General features: G+C 40.6%; 1 protein-coding gene across 5 annotated transcripts in view; it reads left to right on the forward strand.

Moving 5' to 3' along the window:
* Nucleotides 1–11,722, forward strand: part of mib1 (MIB E3 ubiquitin protein ligase 1) — a 68,432-nt gene extending 56,710 nt beyond the window's left edge. The window contains exons 16-22 of one of the 5 annotated variants that reach the window (XM_042497191.2): nt 2,132–2,313; nt 3,779–3,968; nt 4,070–4,148; nt 4,482–4,631; nt 6,985–7,056; nt 7,771–7,871; nt 9,469–11,722. In XM_042497191.2, the coding sequence (XP_042353125.1) occupies nt 2,132–2,313; nt 3,779–3,968; nt 4,070–4,148; nt 4,482–4,631; nt 6,985–7,056; nt 7,771–7,871; nt 9,469–9,609 (915 nt within the window). In that variant the 3' untranslated portion in view covers nt 9,610–11,722. The remainder of the gene's footprint in view (nt 1–2,131; nt 2,314–3,778; nt 3,969–4,069; nt 4,149–4,481; nt 4,632–6,984; nt 7,057–7,770; nt 7,872–9,468) is intronic. The other 4 variants (XM_042497192.2, XM_042497193.2, XM_042497194.2 and 1 more) reach the window with 4 other exon arrangements.
* Nucleotides 11,723–20,510: the final 8,788 nt, after the last annotated feature.

Genomic DNA, 20,510 nt, shown 5'->3' on the forward strand with positions numbered 1-20,510 from the left:
AAAGTACTGGAAGCATATTGTAGAAATCAGGAAATGTGGCACCTTGTTATCCAATAGGCTGATGTGATTCAGTTTAGCATTCCCAAATGTATCTGCCTACAAATGGCACACGCTAATGCGGTATTCTATAAGAACTTAAGACCATCTGCCATTACTCTGCTTTCACTTATGGCTCAAGTTACAGTTTAGAAACTCATTCCATTCATATTTTATACCCGCTTTTTCCATTTGATGGTCTTGCCCAGCATACATTTTGGCAGAACACTGGGAAACATCCGGGATAAGTCACCAGTGTATTTTAGGGCCAAGGCACATACAAACGTATTCACACCTTGGGAGAGTTTATGCCTCCTTTTCACACAAGCCCTGTGTGTGAGACAGAATAATGCACCTTTTGCAACTTGTTGGAGATTTTGTTTGTGTCTGAGATTAAAGAGCAGTATTCATAGTTGAGACGGCAACAAGTCATTACCACGGTTCTTGTGATTCTGTAATAACTATGTAGCAACAACATAGTAATAAAAACCCACAGATGTCTTCTAATGCCACAACTTAAAGGCCCTTACACAGCGGGCTGTTGGTGAGCATCTGTCACCCCTAGTTTTTGTGGTGAGTCCTGCATTGTTGGCAGTAGTTGGCCCTTTTCGGCTATTCCTCAGCCATTTCAGCCTATTGAATCAGCATCAGAGCTGGCTGAGCTCAGTGGTGAGTGAAATCACTCATATTGGCAGTTCAGCTCAGCGCATGAGAAGGAAAACGGAAGTGGGGAAAGCAAACAAACGATTAATGTTAGGAGGAGCAAACTGGCTAACTAGCATCTTGAATTTGTCTTAAACCTTTTCAAATAACAGTAAACATTTAACATCAATTGATGTGACAAGACATACAAGACATATTTTATTCTCCACTTCTCATGAGCTTTTTGTCTCAGGGCTGTAAAAATACAACTTTTTACAGAGGAAACCTATAAAAAAATAGAGAACACACAAACCACGCTAAATAGTATTTTTATTTTATTTTATTAGAGCATTCACTGTCATAAATATGTAGTATGTTACAGAATACATCCCGTAACAGCATTTAGCACTTATGAAGTTGGTTGACAGTATTTAGTGTTGTCTTGGCAGCAATCTGCAGGATCTGTTTTCACACCTGTGTGAAGATCAGTAATTGAGCTCGGTGTGTGACAAAGTGTGACGGATCACACTTGGACAGGAAACTCAGTGCTCCTTAGTCCCTGCCGTCATCTGCATCGATGGACAGCCCAGTTTGCAGTGGCCCATCATTCCGACACTTTCACTGAGCAGCCAACCAGCTCGCTGCAGCCTCTCGACCAGCCTGAACGAGCTGGTCCCTCTGTGGAGGCCAACAGGGGCATGTCAGACCTGAACTCTCTTCATGTTAACACCACATCACTAATCCCTACAGGGATGGGTTTAAGGCTACAGGGCTGAACTGCAGCTACACACTTACCTGTCACCTCCTGTCTCCCTCCCACTTCTCTCTCCTCTCTGCTATCCCCCCTTCCTGGTTCCCCGCAGAGGAGCGGAACAGACAGACAGCGGGCCTAATTGAGATATGTGCAGTTGGGTCACTCTCCCATAGCTCTCCCCCTGCTTCAAGATGAGAATTGAATTAGCCGGCCCGATGGCTCCATCAGCAGAGATGTAAAAGCTACTGGTTGAAGACAATCAGACATGGAAGGCCCAAATTGCTAGAGAGAGAGAAAGAGAGAGATAGAAGCTGTGAGTTGGGGTAGACTGAGAGAGGCGATGAGCTTGAGGAGAAAAAGAGAGACGGGACAGTTAATGGGATTTTGGGTTGGGGCGCGGGGGTTACGCTGCCTGACAGCCATCTTGAGGCATGTCTTTGATTGGGTAATTAGTGGAGATCTGATCTGGTCCATCTGAATTTAACTTTGAAGGCCATCTGAATAATATTAAAATCAGCCCCCTTACTCATCTTTCTCCTTACTCTGTGCATTAATGGTTTTAATGGCAGTTTTAAAGGTAGAGACAAGACACTGGTCCCACTGGATTCAACTTGCAAATAGTCTTTTGTGTCAAAAGTAAAAAGTGCCTGATGTGCCTCTGATTTATCTGTTTTTGTGTGTCTGTCTGGTTCCTTGCAGTTAATCATGGGCCTGGGCACCCAGGGGGCAGAAAAGAAGAGTGCAGCATCCATCGCTTGCTTCCTGGCAGCTAATGGAGCGGACTTGACCATTCGTAACAAGAAGGGCCAGTCCCCTCTAGACCTGTGTCCAGACCCCAGCCTCTGCAAGGCTCTGGCCAAATGCCACAAAGAAAAGAGCAGGTAAACATGCCTTAAAGGAATACTTTGACATTTTAGGAAATATACCTATTTGCTTTCTTGCCAGGAGTTAGATGGGAAGATCAATACCACTCTCATGTCTGTCTGTTAAATATGAAGCTGCAGCCAGGAGACAGTTGGCTTAGCTTTGTGTAAAGACTGGAAACAGCCAGTACATTCCAGTATTTTAAGTTGCTTTAGAATGAGTGTACGAATGCAACGTAATGTAATGCCTGGACTTAAGTTAAAAAGAAGAATCTGAGCGTCTAAAGCGCAGTACTTAAAACAATATGGTATATCTTTTTTTTGTGCAAAATCAGTTGAAAAATGTCAGTATGTAGTTTAAAGGGGAGTTATTTGTTATGTAGTGCTTTTTATAGATTTAAATAAGCCTTAAGTAGACAACTTCTTGTCATATCAAAACAGCCATGGAGACTAGTGCTGTCAAAAATATTGATTTATCAATACATATTGATTCTGAATATTTTAAAGCGGTTTCATTGCTCATTTTACATAGCATTCACACACCAGTAACAGCTGTGCTCTCTTGGGTTGGGTACTGTTTGCATTAGAACCCATACCAGTTCCAGTTCCAGTACCTGGTATTTGGTATTGGTACCCAATGGTAACTTTTTTGTTACTTTACTGTCTCTTAAATATCAAAAATTAAATTTCTGAACAAGTTGGAGGGGTGATGTAGTAGACTAAAACGCAATTCTTTTGCTTTGCCCATTTTTAATCACATAGAGCTAATCTTAAGTCTGCGACCGTCTGTCTGTCTATCTGTTTGTTTGTATGTATGTATATGTGCGTGTGTCTCTGTGTGTGCTTGTCTAGCAGTGATACTGGGCTATTACTAAAATAATATAAAAAAGAAAATACATCAGACGCTGAGACTATAGCGGCAGATCAACACTGTCCCCATAGTATTGAAAATTGTATCAGATATCAATATTTTTCAAGAAATCCCAATATCCTGACAATAATAACACTAATGCAGATGTAGTTGTAATAACTTAAATCTGTGCGTGTTTGTTTTTCATTCGGCTTTTCAAATTTATGTGACCAAATAACACTGAGCTGCTCATCAAATGAACATAATGATGCGTGTGATGAGTCTTTCAGTGAGCAGAAAACCTTTGATACACACTAGGATGAAAAGGATGAATTTACAGGAATGTATTTAGTGTCTTTCAGTAAATTCCTGCACTCACAGAGACTGTAAAACCTGACGGAGCAAAACGAAGAAGCACCATCTCGGGAAAGTCATCAGGCGACCTTATTGATTTCCTTTTTTTGCTAAAAATGTTTCATGTTAGGCTTTGTTTCCTTTTCTTGCCCTTTCCTCCCTCTGTTCCTTTTTTTAGTCTCTCTCTGTCTCCCCCCATTTTCTTTGTTCTCCATCAGCCTCTGTTGCTTGTAATCTTCCTGCTCTAACACTGTTGTGGTTTTATTCTCAATGTTCCAGTGGCCAGGTCGGCACCCGCAGCCCGTCTCTGAACAGCAACATCGAGTCGCTGGAGGAGTGTATGGTGTGTTCGGACATGAAGAGAGACACTCTGTTCGGGCCCTGCGGACACATCGCCACCTGTTCCCTCTGCTCGCCTCGTGTCAAGAAATGTCTCATCTGCAAGGATCAGGTCCAGTCAAGAACTAAGGTATCAGAAGTGCCACTGCCATCTGTCCTATGCAGAAACAGAAAAGTGACGTCGAGTGGATCCTTTGATTTGATTTTGTTGTTTAATTTGTCCCTCCACAGATTGAGGAGTGCGTGGTCTGCTCTGACAAAAAGGCAGCCGTGTTGTTCCAGCCCTGTGGTCACATGTGCGCTTGTGAGAGTAAGTTACACCTTGGCCTCTTTTTGACCAGCTGTTGAATCTAAGAAAACACCACTGTATGAAGATGCACCCTAAAATATTTAAAATATCATGAAAAGGTTCACTATTTTTCATAAGTTCTTTAAAAAAAAGTGAAAATGTAATATATTACTACTACTCATTACATGTAAACTAAAATGTTTCAAGCATGTTTCTGTTTTAATTTTGATAATTGTGGCCTACAGCACAAAAAAAACATTTCAAATTAAAACAAAAATTAAATTTAAAAAAAGAATTACAAAAAAAGGACTTTTTTTTACGATTTTCTAATTTTTTGTGTTTTGTTGTCACCAGACTGTGCCAGCCTCATGAAGAAGTGCGTACAGTGCCGGGCTGTGGTGGAACGCCGCACCCCCTTCGTTCTTTGCTGTGGAGGGAAAGGTATGGAGGATGATGCCGCTGATGATGATGATGATGATGATGATGATGATGATGATGACCTTAGTGAGTGAATTTTCCACACGTTCCCTTTTAATTCCCCTTTAATTTCCTTTTGCCCTTCTTTCTTTTCTGCCTTCCACTTTTTTCTTAGTATCTGCCTTAGCCCTTCTTATCTTTTGCTTTGTCGCTGCCTTGCTTACGCATTTTATTCCTTTGTTTGCATTACTGATACATTGTTTTGCTTTTTTTTCATCCTAGTAGACACATTAGAAATGTATAAATTAGACTTTTAAACCAGTTCATCTAATTTTCCAAACTCTTCTCCACTACTAGATCTGGCATGTTTTGATCATTGCATCTTTGTTGATCCTATCATTTGTTCTAGCTTCTATTAAAGCCCTTTTTACACAGAGGTTGCATGACTGGGCCGCCTCGAAATCTTCTCATTACACCGCCTTTGTGGTGTCACACAGATCCAAACACTTAACGCACCAGCGTGGGCCTCTTGTGTGACATATAACATACACATCAGCAGCCCTTTCCAAACAATAACAATTATTTACCATTTCTGCAATATGGCAACTGATCTGGCCCTCTGCTTGGAGGACAACGACCATAAATTATCATCCATTGTGTACTGGAAGCAACTTATTCACTGCACAAAGCATGCTGGGATACCTGCGATTTGGACCAAGCTGGTGGCACGATGAGAGGTCGTGACAATTCCAAAATTCAAAAGTTGCCCACATGAAGAATTAGCAAAATATGACTAAAAAAGTTTTTTTTACTGTTGCTATTTCGTAAATAAAACACCTTTGTGTGGAGCTGACAGAGAATGGGGCGGGGGATTGTCGGACGGACACAAGCAACTGGCGAGGCAGGAGGGATGTGAGTTTATGTGATTTGGTGGCGTATAGAAGGTATGCATCATAAGGAGTCCCCGAATCTCATTGTCTCCCCAATTTGTGGACATTTTTATCTGCTGTTTTGTTGAGTTAGCTGCTAACTGCTTCTAGCTGCGGTTGGGTGCACACATAACATGTTGTCAAAACACCTGACTCATCTATGGTACTGTCATGCTGGCTGTCCTTTTCACAAATTCTGTGTCATTACTACCTCCGCTGCCGGCTTAGTGATGAGAAATTTTTATCGCTTTCTGCAATTTTTGTAAGGAACAGCGAAATGTAATAAGGGGGTAAAATTCTTGCCTTGAGCAGGCAGTGAGAAAGGTTTAAATACTGGCTGCAATGGACAGTGGCTTCACGAATACTTAGCTGCATTGTCTGAAACCACCAAATAGACCCTCCAAATAGAGAGTGTTTCAGATCCTAATCTAAGTAGGATCTCAGAGGCCATTTCTAAATTGAGTTTTGCCGACCTGCACTGAATAATACAATAACGTCATAATATGCACCCAACATAATTATCTTTTCATATTTCTGTGGCCTTTAAAAGTTTGACTAATCACATTTGTACGAAATGGATGAACGTATTTGTAAGCATATGCTAAACGCCCTGTAGTCATATTGATATATATGCATATTAATACCCACATGAATGTGAAAAACAGTCGAATTATAAAGCGTCCTCACAGAGAATTTCACTGCAGGAATAATGAAATATGTTAGATAAACCTAACAAGCATGTTTTCAGTTGTCATTAGTATGGACTAAAAATGTCAAATAATTAGTGATGTAATGTAGTAAATATATATATTTTTTAAATTTATTTTTCACAATCCATCTTCTTGTCCCGACGTTGAACACAGTGTTTTATCGCCCACATCGTTCTGTTCGTGGTGCATCTCACCAGTGGTTATTCCTGTCCTCATGTTTTATGTTGAGTTAAAAGGGAAACTGTTGTAAGTTCACTAACTTCATGTTTACTCCCCGTCTTAATTATTTCTTCACGTGTCAGCTTGTTGGCATGCAAATCTCACTGCAGTCGTTAACAGACGTGCAAAAAGTGAATGCAAGACCCAAACACGCATACACTCATGCAAGGGGCAGCATTGATTGTTTATCTCCTTTTCCCTCCATCCCAGTAACACTGACTGTCAATGTCCGTTACAAAAGCAAATTGTGCACGAAATTCATCTGTCACTTTGATTATTTTGACTTTCTCTAATGAACTTCTAACTAAGTGAACACAGACATTAGACTCATGCTTGAGCATTGGCTGATGGCAAAAAAGAGAAAGAATCTTGCCGCTATGCATTTGAACTCGTAATTCTATATAGAAAAAGGCTCTATTTCCCTTTCTTTCCCTGATCACTGTTTCCAACTTGCTAGCTTTCTCTTCAGATTCTTTCTCTGAACCTCCTGTAGAGGCTGTAGTGAGTAGTTTTGGTCCCCAGGCCAGCTGTTGAGCTGGTGAGGACGGCTCCCGCTATAACAATGTGACTGGTTATTCCCAGCAGGGAGCTCAAACACTATGGCAGGAGGATCGCAGGATCTTCTCCAGCCCAACAATCTGGCTCTAAGTTGGTGTAAGTATACCTCTATAATCCCCTCCCTTATCAGACCCTTTTTTTAAAAAGTGCTGCCCTGGCCCCTACCCCCTACCCTGAAACCCCCCTCCCTTTCTTTTCAATGATACACACAAACACACACCCTAAACACTATATATGTGATGCAAAGGCCAAGAATCACATTGGTGCTCACTATTTCTGGCAGATGTTTGCCAGTCTGGAATTGAGTCCACATCGGGGCTTCAGTCCAGCTAATTCTTGTTGAGTGCTCAGATAATATATTCAGGCAGTTTCACACTGGTATCATTATACCCATCATGCATTCTGTGGCTCTTACAATGCCAATAGCGCTGTATGATGTTATTTTTCCTGTGCCAGTTTATATTTCAGATAATTACAAAGTATGCATTTCTGAAATCAAGTCATTTAAAAGTGACTGCAGTGCCAACACAGACTGCAAGAGCCAAACATAAAAATTCAGAGTGCATGTGTTTTATGATCCATGCTTGTTTACAAAACACATGTTTTAAACAGTCTAGCTCCCAGCTCATTTCAGACCGGCAGTGTTATGTGGCTGCATTCATATTTTATTGGCAATATAGTTTTATCATTATGAGGAGGTGAAGTTTGATGTGACCGATGGCGCAACCTCTGAATTTTTTCAGTCTCTTGGCTGGTAACTGAATTCCCCTTTTTTCCTCGACATGTCTGTGTGCTGTTGCGACCAAACAGCCAGCGGAAACATTCCCGCCCTGCAGAGAGACAAAGACAACACTAACGTCAATGCTGACGTACAGAAGCTACAGCAACAGCTCCAAGACATCAAGGAACAGGTGAGTACAAACTGTACTTTAGACCAGAGAGCAGGAAGTCAAGCAGTTAATAATCCACACCTGACTAGTATTTTCACGTCGTTGATTTATTTATTTAGATTTATTATTATTTATTGATTTATTATTTCCAAATGAATATACTGATTCTTTTGTCACAAAATGTCAGAAAATAGTGGAAAAAGGGAAGTTCCAAGGTGATGTCTTTCATTATTTTCTTTATATTCAGCTTCCAATTATAAAAAGCAAATCCTCACATTTGAGAAGCTTGAACCGTTAAATCCACAGTATTTATTATTGGTAAATGACTAATACTTGGTAAAAAATGTCTGATTATTTTTCTGTTGAGTGACTAATTTTACTGTAAGATAATTATTTCACCTCCACTGAGGATCATTTTTCTGACTACACACAGAGGATAATTAGCTGCTATATAAGCAGGTGTAGTATCTACAAATCGACCGATAGTCGATTTTTAAAAGGCGATATAATAAGGATATTTTGAAACTGGAAAAGATAGGTAGTTGATTAATAGCCTGATATTCCACCCTCAAAGTCCACGGGAAAAAATTGACAGTGTCAGAAAAATACGATCTTGACTTCATAAGAAACTGGATAACTGTTGGACTAAACAGAAAAGTCAAAGCATTATGAAAACTGTAAAGTGCTTTTATTTTGAAACAGCAAGCGGCTTCACATTTTTTTTTATCTAGTGTGTTTATCTCCCTTATTTATCATTCTCTGTCCTCGCCAAACTTTTTTGCGGGTCTGTGAATGCAGCCAAAGCGGAGCTCGGCATGCGTTGTTTTTCCTCAGCAGCAGTTTGAGGAGTTTGAGTCACAGGGTGGATAATTGATCTGTCGATCCGATCAGAGCTGATCAGATTAGATTGATGGATGAGAGGAGAAGCTGCTGCTGAGGCAAGGCAATGTAAACATTTAGACCCAGCACAATCTATGATTTAAGTTTCACTTTAACTGCGTCTGGCATTCTGTTGCTCCACCTGTGCCCAGAGTAGACTCTGCACTCGACAGTTTGGTGCAAAGAATAACAGAACTATATATATTCCAATAGCGCTATAGAAATAGAAAATCAAAATGTGGCATCAGATGTTTAAATCGCAGCAGGCTGCCACAAATATATGAGTGTGTGGGAAACCCTGAGCTTTACCCACTGATCATTTAACTCATGTACGTCCCCACGATTTGCGGAGCCTGCGCAGCCATCAACTGTCAGTGCTGCAGCGGCCAAAGGTTTGACTCAAGCCTGTGGCCCTTTGTCATCCCTCCTCTATCCCTCCTTTTACACTAATCTGTTGTATGTAACAAAGGCAAAAAAGCAACAAAAATAATTTTACAAAAGTGTTATATCATAATGTGTCTAAGCTGGACACAACGTGTTTTTTATGAAGTCACAAACCAGGTGCGGTCCATGAGCTACCACGGAATAATAAAATCAAATTGCATGATGTAAAATGATCAAACGGATGTCTGCGTCATAAAGTTTTTGAATTGGGCTTGGCTCAGTTAGTGATTCCCTGTGTGTGTTCACTCAAAGTTGAAATGACTTTATCACAACAAAAGCTCAACTGTGATTGCAGACGATGTGTCCGGTGTGTCTGGACCGGCTGAAGAACATGATCTTCATGTGCGGCCACGGCACCTGCCAGCTGTGCGGGGACCGAATGAGCGAGTGCCCCATCTGCCGCAAGGCTATCGAGCGCCGCATCCTCCTCTACTAGACCCCCAAAACCCCAGCCTCCCCCCACAGACTCTTTCTCTTCTCTTAAAGCCCACACTGACCATGCCCACAAAGCCACAATCACACCAGCTGCTGCCGCTGCTCGACCATCCGCACTGCACCCGAGTCAGCCAGCCAAGGGCGTTCTCAAATGTCTTATTCAATACGACTAATGCTCTCTTAATGGTTCGATTTTGTTCAGATGGAATTTGTGTTACAAAATGAAAGAAAATATAAATTGACTTGCATCACTTTTGCCGTTCTGTCGTGTCCTATCTGCAGCCAGAAAGATGCTTGCATCACAGGCGTCTCATTTTTCTCTGCCTCTTCTCATTCTGCTTTCCTTGTCATTTTCTCTGTTTTTACTTGACATGCGAAAGTTTTTCTGATTGACTCAGTGGTGGCTCCTTTAGCCCGATGGTCTTGGACATGTATCAGATTAAGGGCCCATTTTTGGATTTCAGCCTAGATCAGCTCTGAGCAGATTCAGAAGTGCAGAGGAGGTGATGTAGAGGTCCGCCTGTTACCTTTTGATGTAAAGTTCTCCAGCATCTGTCGCAGTCAGTGCCAGCTGCAGTCAAGTTTTATTGTATTTGTAAATCTTTATGCACGTGTATCGGTATCGGAAGCTCCAGATGTGGGTTTTAAGTACTTAATTTTTCACAACAGTATGGCAAGTTTGTGACACATTAACGTTTTTGCAAAGTGTTTTAGCTTCATGTCTGTGTTCAGTTTGGCTGTTGTGACACACTGTATGCCAGCTGTCCTCGCAGTCGAAGACCACATGTTGGCAGTTTTGCACTAGAAAAGCCGAGTCAGGGTCAAACCTTTTTTCCGCACTGACTTTGGAGGTCAGCGCAGTGATAAAACACAGACAGAGTTGAAGTAACTGCCAGGTAGCGCACCACACCTGTACTTTGTTTACTGAGCTGCACTGACGGTGGCGGTGACGCAACACCCTTTTGGCTGTGAATTCCAGAGCGGCCGTGTAGCGATTCGTGAATTCAAGACAAACTCATTCAGCTTCTGTCCAGTGCTCAGCCTCTGTTGTTTGTTGTAAACACAAACCCACACGATGCAAACATTTCCGTAACAAGAGTATCTTGTCACATCTTGATGTTAAACTGTTGAGACTTGGTGGTATTGTCTGACAAAAAAATGTACAATTCAATGAGCATTGCTAATTTACCATTGATGACTCTTGTGCCATTTGCTTCCAAAAATCTACTTGTTTAAGAACTTGTATGGGGATAAGGTGCTCTTTATCTTGTATTTCACTTTTTTTTTATTTAAGTGTATTTCCTTTTACTCAAAATTGACATTTATTGAGCTAGAGAGTACAATCTATTAGAACACTAAGATGAAAATGTAGAATAAATTATTTTGTATTGCTGCCCAAAAAATAGGATTTATAGGTATCACTGCCTTCCTAATATGTAGCCTCAAAATCTCTCAAACATTCTGCTTTGATATTAATGTTGAGATACGTTTGTGATGTTTTTCTGTTATTTTGCTTTTTCTTGGCAATAGCTTTCTAGCGTTCATCAGTAAAAGCTTTTTTCTCTAATGTAGGTCTCTGTAAGCCTAACTTGTTCATTTGTGAAAGAAAAAAAAGACATTTTGTTGTCAAAAGTGTCGAGTTTTCACCAGTGTTTTATTTTGGAGGAAAGCTAATGTTTTTTAAAGACAGAACTTGCCTTACCTCTTTTAAAAAGGCAGTTGCCCATGTGGAGACTCAGCAAGGTGGCGAGCTTGCTCCGCTATGTGGGAATTTGCAACCGCTTAGAAGCATTTTTTTTCGACTGAAAGCAACTTTTTTGAGTACAGTTTTGATTCTTTTAATCGGTCATGATAACACTTTAAGCTAGAAGCACTAATACGCTTTATGGTAGTGTTGTCTTGTTATGGTTGTTATGAAAAAAAAGCCTATTTTGTACTTTATTTTCAATACCTGTAACTGTCCTGTTGGATCTGTATCAGTAGTATTTTCTTTGGCATGAATGTTTGACATATGCAGTACGACATGTATCATGGAAACCGTTCAGTCTGTATTGCTAATAAGTGCTTTTAAAACAACCATATAGCTGAAATAAAGTTCGACATGAACCACGGCACATCACAAGTTTGTTTTTCTACTTTCTGCTGTTCATTAGCTCGTTTTTTGTTTTCTCAAGTTGAGCTCAGATGTAGTTAGCCTCTTAAAAGCAGAAAATTAGCATTTTGTTGCTTTTCCCCTGCTGTGCAGCGTCTGCCTCACAGAGGAGACAGGGTGGCAGAGATGGGAGGTGGGAGGTAATTGAAAATGCTAACACCTAATAATGACTCAGCACCAGCGTGTGATAGGTCAGCTATGCTAATCGGAGAGAGAGAGAAAAGTAAAGAAAACCACTCAGGAGAGATGAGAGAGACCCAAATAGAGTGATGCATCTTCTCCGGTGAGAGGTGTGACAGCGGGACATCTCACAAGGCGTCTCTATAGCACTAAGAAATTATGACCAAAGGCCATTTATGTTCTAGCTCATTGACTAGTCCATTCATAACCTGGACATCTTTGGGCTCGGCTCACATGCAGCAGCAGTATGCAGCCACTCATAACAAGACATTCATCATGCTGTCACCCTCTCACTCCGTCAACGCACACCGACTGTAGGGGAGACTCTGACACCTTTTTATACCCTCTCAGATCTTTGTGAGTTGGCGTGGGGCCGAGACGCTCACTGTGGAGTCATGACCGTGCTGCTTTGTCATTTTACGTCAAGTACCTGTCTTTAAAACAGCAGTTTACCTGTTACAGTGTTAGACAGTGAAGTAAATGGTAGCTGCTGCCGGCCTCTTTGTCACCAAGTCGCTGCAGCTGTTTTTCATTGTTTGGACTTCTGAGTTCCACTAAAGGGACACCTTAAAGGAACATTTCACCCACAAAATCATCATTTCTTTTTCAATTATTTACCTGGTGTTTTGTTGGATTCATTAAGGAACATTTTCTTGCATGTCTCTGTTGCGAACGAAGAATCCAAAATCTGAGCTAATTCTTGATTGAATGAAAGAGGCCCGCGTTTAACAACAAAACTCTATCAAAACATGCAGTACAATTCAAGTATCATTTATCCAATTGTTAACTCAGTACTTAAAAGTAAATATCTACATAATGACATTATGTACAAAAAAGGGGAAGATAAACTAAAAAAGACTAAATATTGAGTAACCAAATTAAATAAACAGTGACCCCTGTAAACACCTGATAATTATCAAACCCGCTCCATATCCCTGTACCTTGTCAAAATCATGTTTTTATATCTTATTTTAAACTGGTTTATGTTTGCACAATGTTTTAGCTCCACATTAAAACTATTCGTTAGTTTTTTACAGTGTAGTGCGGCGTTTCCCAAGCCTCTCCTTGAGTAGCACTCATCCTGTGTGTTTTAGATCTCTCCCTGCTGCCACACAGCTGAATTAAATGATGAGCTTGTTGTCAAGCAGCTTCAGGAGTTCATAACGTTTTTCTGAATCAGCTGTGTTGGACTGAGGAGAGATCTAAAACATGCAGGATAAGTGGTACGTGAGGAGAAGTTTAGGAAATGCTGATCTTGTCAGAATCACAGAGACCAGAAAAAAATAGACCTTTAGAATAGTCTGCAAGCTGAATAGAGACATCCAGGGTGTGAATGTCAGGACCAGGCTGCTTGTCCATCATTGTGACTGACCCTGCAACGCTGACTGGCTGTCAGGGTGCCGGAGACGCTGCTATCTCTCTCTGAGCCACGGCCTGATCCTGGGGAGGATCCCTGACCGCCATGCCTGCCACTTTTCAGCCGCTTGAAGGCTGCGGTGTTTGCTGACTGGACTGCAGGGGTTGTTACTCCCACACCAGGGGGGTCAGCTAATCCAACGACTGCCCCGCGGAGTGTGAGTGATGGTGGCTGGGCACTACAGGCTTCACTGAGCAGCAGATAGAGATGAATTGGACCCCCGGAGAGGAGAGCGGGCAACCACGATGAGGAAAATGACTGTGACCCTGCTTCAAGTCTCTGCTGTGATCACTGAGAAGGGTCAGTGACATCCATCTGCCGGTGGAGTCAGCATGCCACGGGGGAGGAAGGTTTGCGTCCCCACCCTCAGGCTTTGCCCTTGGCGCTGGTTCTGAAGTTATGACCTGACAGAAATGAATATATTCTCTGCACATTTAGTGTGAAATGAAGCTCTGACAACAGGGAGTGTTTGACATGCAGGTTTCAGAGCACATCACAAGGTGGCAGTGCATCCAATGACTCAATACTGCAGGTCTCTCCCCATCCCAGACACACTTATGTTTGAGGTGCAGAGGACAAACCAACAAAATGTACAATAAGTCACTCTGGACACTTTCTATTTTGGTGCGGCGGCTAGTTGTAGATGCCATCATTCATCTGAAGGTGGTTGTTTCAGAGCAGTAGGCTCACTTTGAGGTTGTTAATCCTCACCTTGGCTGGCCGCGGGAAATATGAGATCTTAAAGGGTAACTTTTCGAGCTGGGCCCTATTTTCCTTGGTTTTTGTGTGTAGATGACTTATAGGATCAACAGTTTCTGAAGTGGTATAATAAAATGAAGTTAAAAAAAAATAACAAAAAACATTTTTGAAACTGATCCAGTATTGAGCAAGAAGGCTCAAACAGACCGCAATGTAACCACTTGGGGCATTTGTGCATCGTCAATTCAAACACTAAAGGCCGTGACACACCAAGCCGACGGAGAGTGTGAGTCCCACATCGTTGGCCCTCATCGACCCTCGTTGCCTGTTTTTCAGGCGATTACGCATGTTGAATTGGCTGCGGCGGCTGTGGTGCCCGTCGATGAATGAAATAACACCGATTTGATGTTCAGCTCAGCACACGAGAACAGAAACGGAAATGAATAATCTAAACTAACTGCTAAAATTAAGTGGAGGGGAGGCTGTTTTTCTTTAAACATTGAGCTCATAACAGAAACATTTACTGATGGGTTGTGTTGTTGCTCACCTGCGCTGTAAATATGCTTTATACGTTCAATATTGGGTTTTGAATGACTCTTACAGACGCCCCCTGTGTGATGGTGTGGAGGGGTAACTCCTCATGCAGGTGTAAATCACACATGCTTTTTGGCTGTCAGTTTGGTGTATTCTTGTGCAACTTTTTGGCCGGGACATGGCGATGTGAGGTGATGCAGCAGGGCTCTTTAATCACTGCTCGTTCTCTGATGTCGGCTCAGTGATTCACGGCCTTACAAGTGCTTTTTTTTTTGCCGCTGACCGGCTCAGATTGTTATTAGAAGCATCTGGTGACATTATAGAAAGGATCCCAACAGAGTCAGACCTTTTTGTTTAACTAGAAACGGCCCCAAAATTGCCATCTCCAAACCCACCAGACTCCATGTAGGTAAACATTAATTTTACCCTAGATTATTATGAATTTTCAGACTTCAAATTGTCAGTATTTTGTTTTGTTTTTTAAACCAGCAGAAATCAATTCTTCCCCAGATTTCGTCAGGCCACACAGATAAAGAAAAGGGGAGAAATATGTCTTTCTGTCTATTTTGGCCGCTTGGGCTTTCCTTCCATGTTGGAAGAAATTGATCGCTGGCTGTCTGAAGGTCCTCTCCCTCTCTCCTCTCCCTCATGTCATCCAGTTCAGAAGTCTGCTTGGATTTATTGTCTCAGTTTATGGTCGCGCTGAGCAAAGTGCAATCTGGCTGTCTGGACTCGAGGAGCAGAGGAGAAGGGAAGGGCCTGAGGATTTGTGTTTGTCACATTTTTGGAGCAATTTTTGGACTTTGAGGCGGTTAATTGGGGACATTTGTCAAACTGGGGACATAAGCTTTATTAGTTTAAACAGCTTCAGCAGAACTGCTAAACTGTCTTATTTCAAATTTATAGTCAGAATAAAGTTTAGAATAAATGAGTTGAGGCTGCAGTTTTCTGAAACCCTTTAGAGAATTAAGTCTTTCAGTGTCCCCGGATGTGATATAACCACACATGTGTTTGTGTGTTTGTATGGGTGGCTTGTTGTACTTGAAAGCAGCGGCCCCACCTCCACAGTAAAGCCATAAACTCTCCCGCAGATCCCTCCTCAAAACATATAGGCCCCTGACGTGCTGATTACTTTATTGATATTGATCAGGGCAAAGTGTCAAACCACTCGTCCATCTCTCTCTCGCTTAGTGGAGGGTGATTGTTATTTATGCATGCAGAGGGAGAACACAAACAACATCCAGCAATGTCCTGCATGTGTATAAAATTCTTATATGTAAAATAAGCAATAAGTAACTTGCATATGTTTACGTACTACTTTATATGTGACCCCCATTGCACGCTTTATGATGTGCCCTATTGCACACAAATTACTAGTCATGAAGCACACTATCTACCGTATATCATATTTTCTTGTTACATGAAAAAGTGTATATTTCACATTACACTGTAAAAATACATTGTTTGTTTAACTTAAAAAAGATAGTGTCTGGACTGCCTTAATTTTTTGAGTTGCCTGAATTTGAAAAGACAAGAATAATCATTAAAAAATTACCTCAACTTGTCCTCTCAATCTTCTTTGAAACCTGAGCAAATCAGTTAGATTACTTAAAAAAAAAACAAATAGCAAGAAATTAGTAAAAAGTAACAAGAAAATAAACTGAAAGTAAACAATAAAAAGACAGAAAGAAAGATAGGAGTAACATAAAAGAATCCAAAACAAACAAGATGATCAAAATTATCTGAAAAAAAAACAACAAACAAACATGTATAAAAAAAAATCTGAAATATAATTTTAAATAATTGTAATTGCTGGACAGTCCTTGCCAAGTTGCTCATTGCCTTTCCCACACTGTTTTCAGGAGAGATAAAAATCAATTTGTTGAAGTTTGAAAGGGTTAATTAAATAAACAAAAAATAAATAAATAAATAAAATTTTTCCATGTATGTTTAATTACACATTCTTACAAACATAAATGTGCATATGGTGTAAGAACGTGAGGATGGTTGCAAGTTCTGCACTGGGTCACATCCAGTTTCACAATACACATTATTTCCACTTCAGAGTTTGAGGACAAATTACATCATTTGCAAATGCTTGGCTGTGCATTATCCCAGTTAATTTACTTCTCTTTTAGAGGCCAACAGCTTTGATCCTGAACTGATTAAATTATCTTGATTTTAATCATTTTACCAAAGTAAAACTTGGCTTTCAACATCCCCACACCAAATATTCTGCAGCTTTTGACCTATTGTTGCAGCCCCATGGAGTCGTTTCTGTCCTTATCATCTCAGTGTGATTGGCGACCGGAGCCTGCTGCGAGCCACATTTACAGTGCAAATGTTATCGTTCCAATGACACTTTAAACAGTCTTTATCAATATATAGTCATTCAAGGTTTATGAGCTTTGATAAAATGCCACTAGCCATGCAGGGTCATAACGATGTGCAGTTACAACGTGTTCTAATTATTATTTTCTGCGGATCACCTGGAAGTTTAATGCTCGGCAGGTAAAATAAACACTCGGCGTGTCGAAGGGACGAAACGGCCTAAGTGCAGAAGGTATTGATTGCCTCCTCTGGAAGAGCAGCGTGAGGGCAAACTACAGTGTGAGTTTGGCAGAACCTTATCATCCTATTATCTTTAAAACAGTGGGTTATCATAATTGCTTACTTAATAATTCTATAAAACTGTGGAGGTGCAACCTTTGCCTGGGCAGTAAACTGTCAAGTGCTTTTGATGCTGAGATTGAAAGATTCCTGACGCGGTCAGAAATGCTGCAACACATTAATTTTACAGGGCAGATTACAAACACTAACACAGCAGTCATTTCCAGTCACATAAAACCGCTTGAAAATACATAAAGAATTCATTATAAGGTGGATTAACTTAAACACAAAGCACAACTCGGACAGAACTATATTAGTGTGGTCATATTTTAGATTTACTAGGGGAACGCCATCTAAATTAAGACTTCTAATATGTTATTTCCATGACCTAGGAAAGCTCAGTCAATATTTATGAACATGTGCTACTCTCTCTTAGTGCCAGAAACCAGAGAAGTAAATCTCGAACTGACGTCTTGGTGTATAAAGTTTCGAGTAGCTCCACAGACAATGAATTGGAGACTGATTTTGAGCCTGTACATCCAAGAATGCAGGGAAACCACAAGGAAACATGAACAGATGATCTGACAAATGACTAAGGAACCGGGCAGGTAAGAAGAAGACACTAATTGGGGGAGTGAGAACAGGTGAGTTGAATGCAGGAGTAGTAAGGAACAGGTGAAACTAATCAGGGCGGAGCAGACAATCAAAAAGTGGGAAAACACACAAAGACAGGAATAAAACACAGCATGACACACGAGGAGCTTGACTTTCAGAAAGGAACAGAAAGCAGTACTCAGTCCTTTTCTCCCTGTCACCTATATGTGGCTTATGCTGGAGGGTCATGGCACTTTTATACATCTACAGTTTCACCTTGCTGTTGGGAAGCACGCTTGCTCGTCATGTTAGCATTTTTTCTGTCCACTGAAGACGTCCGTGTCAGCAGAATTCAACATGTCTCCTTCCATAGGGCAAAGCAATGGACGGCCACGTGCTTCAGTCAGCTCGTCTTAAAAAGCAGTAAGTTAAAGAGCATCAGCACACTGTCACCAAAACAACCACCCTGTCGTGCACTGCCATTTTCAGGGATGCATAAGAATGCTTTAATGTTTGCACAACAGCAGATATGGGGTTAAATGGCTTTTGTCTGACTCCTGGGTTAAATGACTCTGCAGTGATAATAATAATAATAATAATAATAATAATAATAATAATAATAATAATAATAATAATAATAATAATAACTTTATTTATATAGCAGTTGTTAAGAATAAACATCAACAAACATACCAAACAGAGAAAGAGCTAAAACAGTCAAACTAAGAGGCAAGAACAAAATGTGTATACAAAAGCAGATCTCGACAGTTAAAGAACTAAATTAGTCAATTTAAGAAAATTAAAGAATAAAAGCAATAGAAGACAATAAAAATAAGACATAGTTATCATCTTTATTTTAGTGTGGTTTGGCGTTTTTGATATAACGTCTATAAATTCCTGTCAGTAATTGCTGTTTTATGGCAAGATAAAGCAGTGAAAATATTCTATACTTAAACTGATATTTAATTTTACTTTTGGTGGCTTAAGACTTTATGAAGGCAGAGTTTGCTCACAGTTTGATTATATATATGTGACTATATTGTGTGTATAGATAGTATAGGTTAATTGCAACTAGCTGAAAGAGGTTATATCTCCATCTGCCTTGGACATATTTCTGTCAATGAATTAATTCTCCTCTAGTGCTTGTATACTGGGACAAGGACAGTAGTCCAATTAAATTACCTAATTGAGCTATTGAGCTACACCTTAGCTCAACTAAACTGTGCATGTAAACGTACTGTCATCAGCAACATCTTTCCCAATTCATTATCAATCCAGACTTAATATATTATGACAAAATAAATTTGAGTCCTAACACTCTACCTTAAGAGTGGGTCATTTTTAGTTATAATTTTGGTCTGTCTTAGACCAAAGGAATAACATGTATGAATTTTGAAAATGAGCATAGTTCTGCTTTAATCAGAGCAACAAGTAAATTCTTCAAATAATTAACCAATAGTGGCTCTAGAGCTCTCTTCAGAAGTGCTTAATTTCACACCCCTTCAAGTATGTAGAACAATGGGGGTAGACATACTTAATCAACAAGTGCAAACCTCATCACATTTAACTCTCAGCTAAGCAAACAACGCGGTGTTGATGACACTGTTCTCCTGCAGGTGAGGATTTCTAAACAAGGTTAGCTTTGGGATCAGTATTTAAGCCACATGCGAGCAGAGAGTTCAACAGTTTGTAATCCTGTGAACTCAGATAGAGACAACAAGGAAACTCCCCGAGCCAGAGTTTGCTGAATTCCCCTGAGCAATCGTTTCTGTTTCTTACAATTTCTTTCCGCTACTGAAAAAAAGAGGGGGTTCTATGGAGACAGCAAATGCTACAAAGACACGTTGTATAACAAAACAAGCGTACATCTGACAGGTGCTCGCCTCCGCCGAGCAGGCAGTAACCTTGGAGGGAGTAGACAGGAATGTAGCAGCCCTATCTGAGCTCGGAGGGAAATACTGACTGCAAAGGCTTTTTTTTTTTGTTCAGAGAGAAAAATCAATATTCCAGAGTCCATCACAGGGGCAGGCATTTTGGTGTTTTTTTTTCAGGTGGGTTCCAGCTATGTGAAACAAGCTCAGAGTGACCCCTGGAAAAAATAGTTAATGCCTAACTTCTTTATCTTTGTTTTACAGCCAAGGGTTGTACCTCCAAATCAATACATGATACACAAATATCCCAGGGCTCCATGTTCTAGACAGAGAGCAATGACGAGAGCTTGAGAGCCAGCCAGCTTCACACCACCTGGCAGAGAGAAAGGTCTGTTTCTGAAAGGCCAGAAGCTTGTGGTGGAGTCAGGGAGGCTCGATTATTTACTAGGACTCCAAGACTTCATCAACACTTTCAAGTTTTGACGATTTCAAGGTTGTAGCTGGCTAATGTCTGAAATATGTGAACGTTACAGGAATAGTCTGACATTTTGGGAAATACATGTTTACTTTATTGGTAAGAATTAGGCAAGATGGTTGATACAGCTCTTATGTTTGTGCAGTGAATATGACAGTACAGTCAATAGCTAGTTTGCTCAGCATAGTCCTAAAGGCTGGAGCTAATAAATATTCTCCTGTAACACTGCAACACTTTGGTTTTTGTTAAATTAAAAACAAGATGCGCCTGTGTCAGTGAGTGAGATTTAGCGGTTTTGATAGTTTTGCTTTTCAAGATTTGCTAATTTTTTTTTTTGTTGAATGGAGTCAAACAAACCCTGGACTTTAAT

The sequence above is a fragment of the Plectropomus leopardus genome, chromosome 12 (assembly GCF_026936395.1).
Source record: "Plectropomus leopardus strain MGB_pleo_1.0 chromosome 12, ASM2693639v1, whole genome shotgun sequence".
In the NCBI taxonomy this organism is placed as follows: Eukaryota; Metazoa; Chordata; class Actinopteri; order Perciformes; family Serranidae; genus Plectropomus; species Plectropomus leopardus.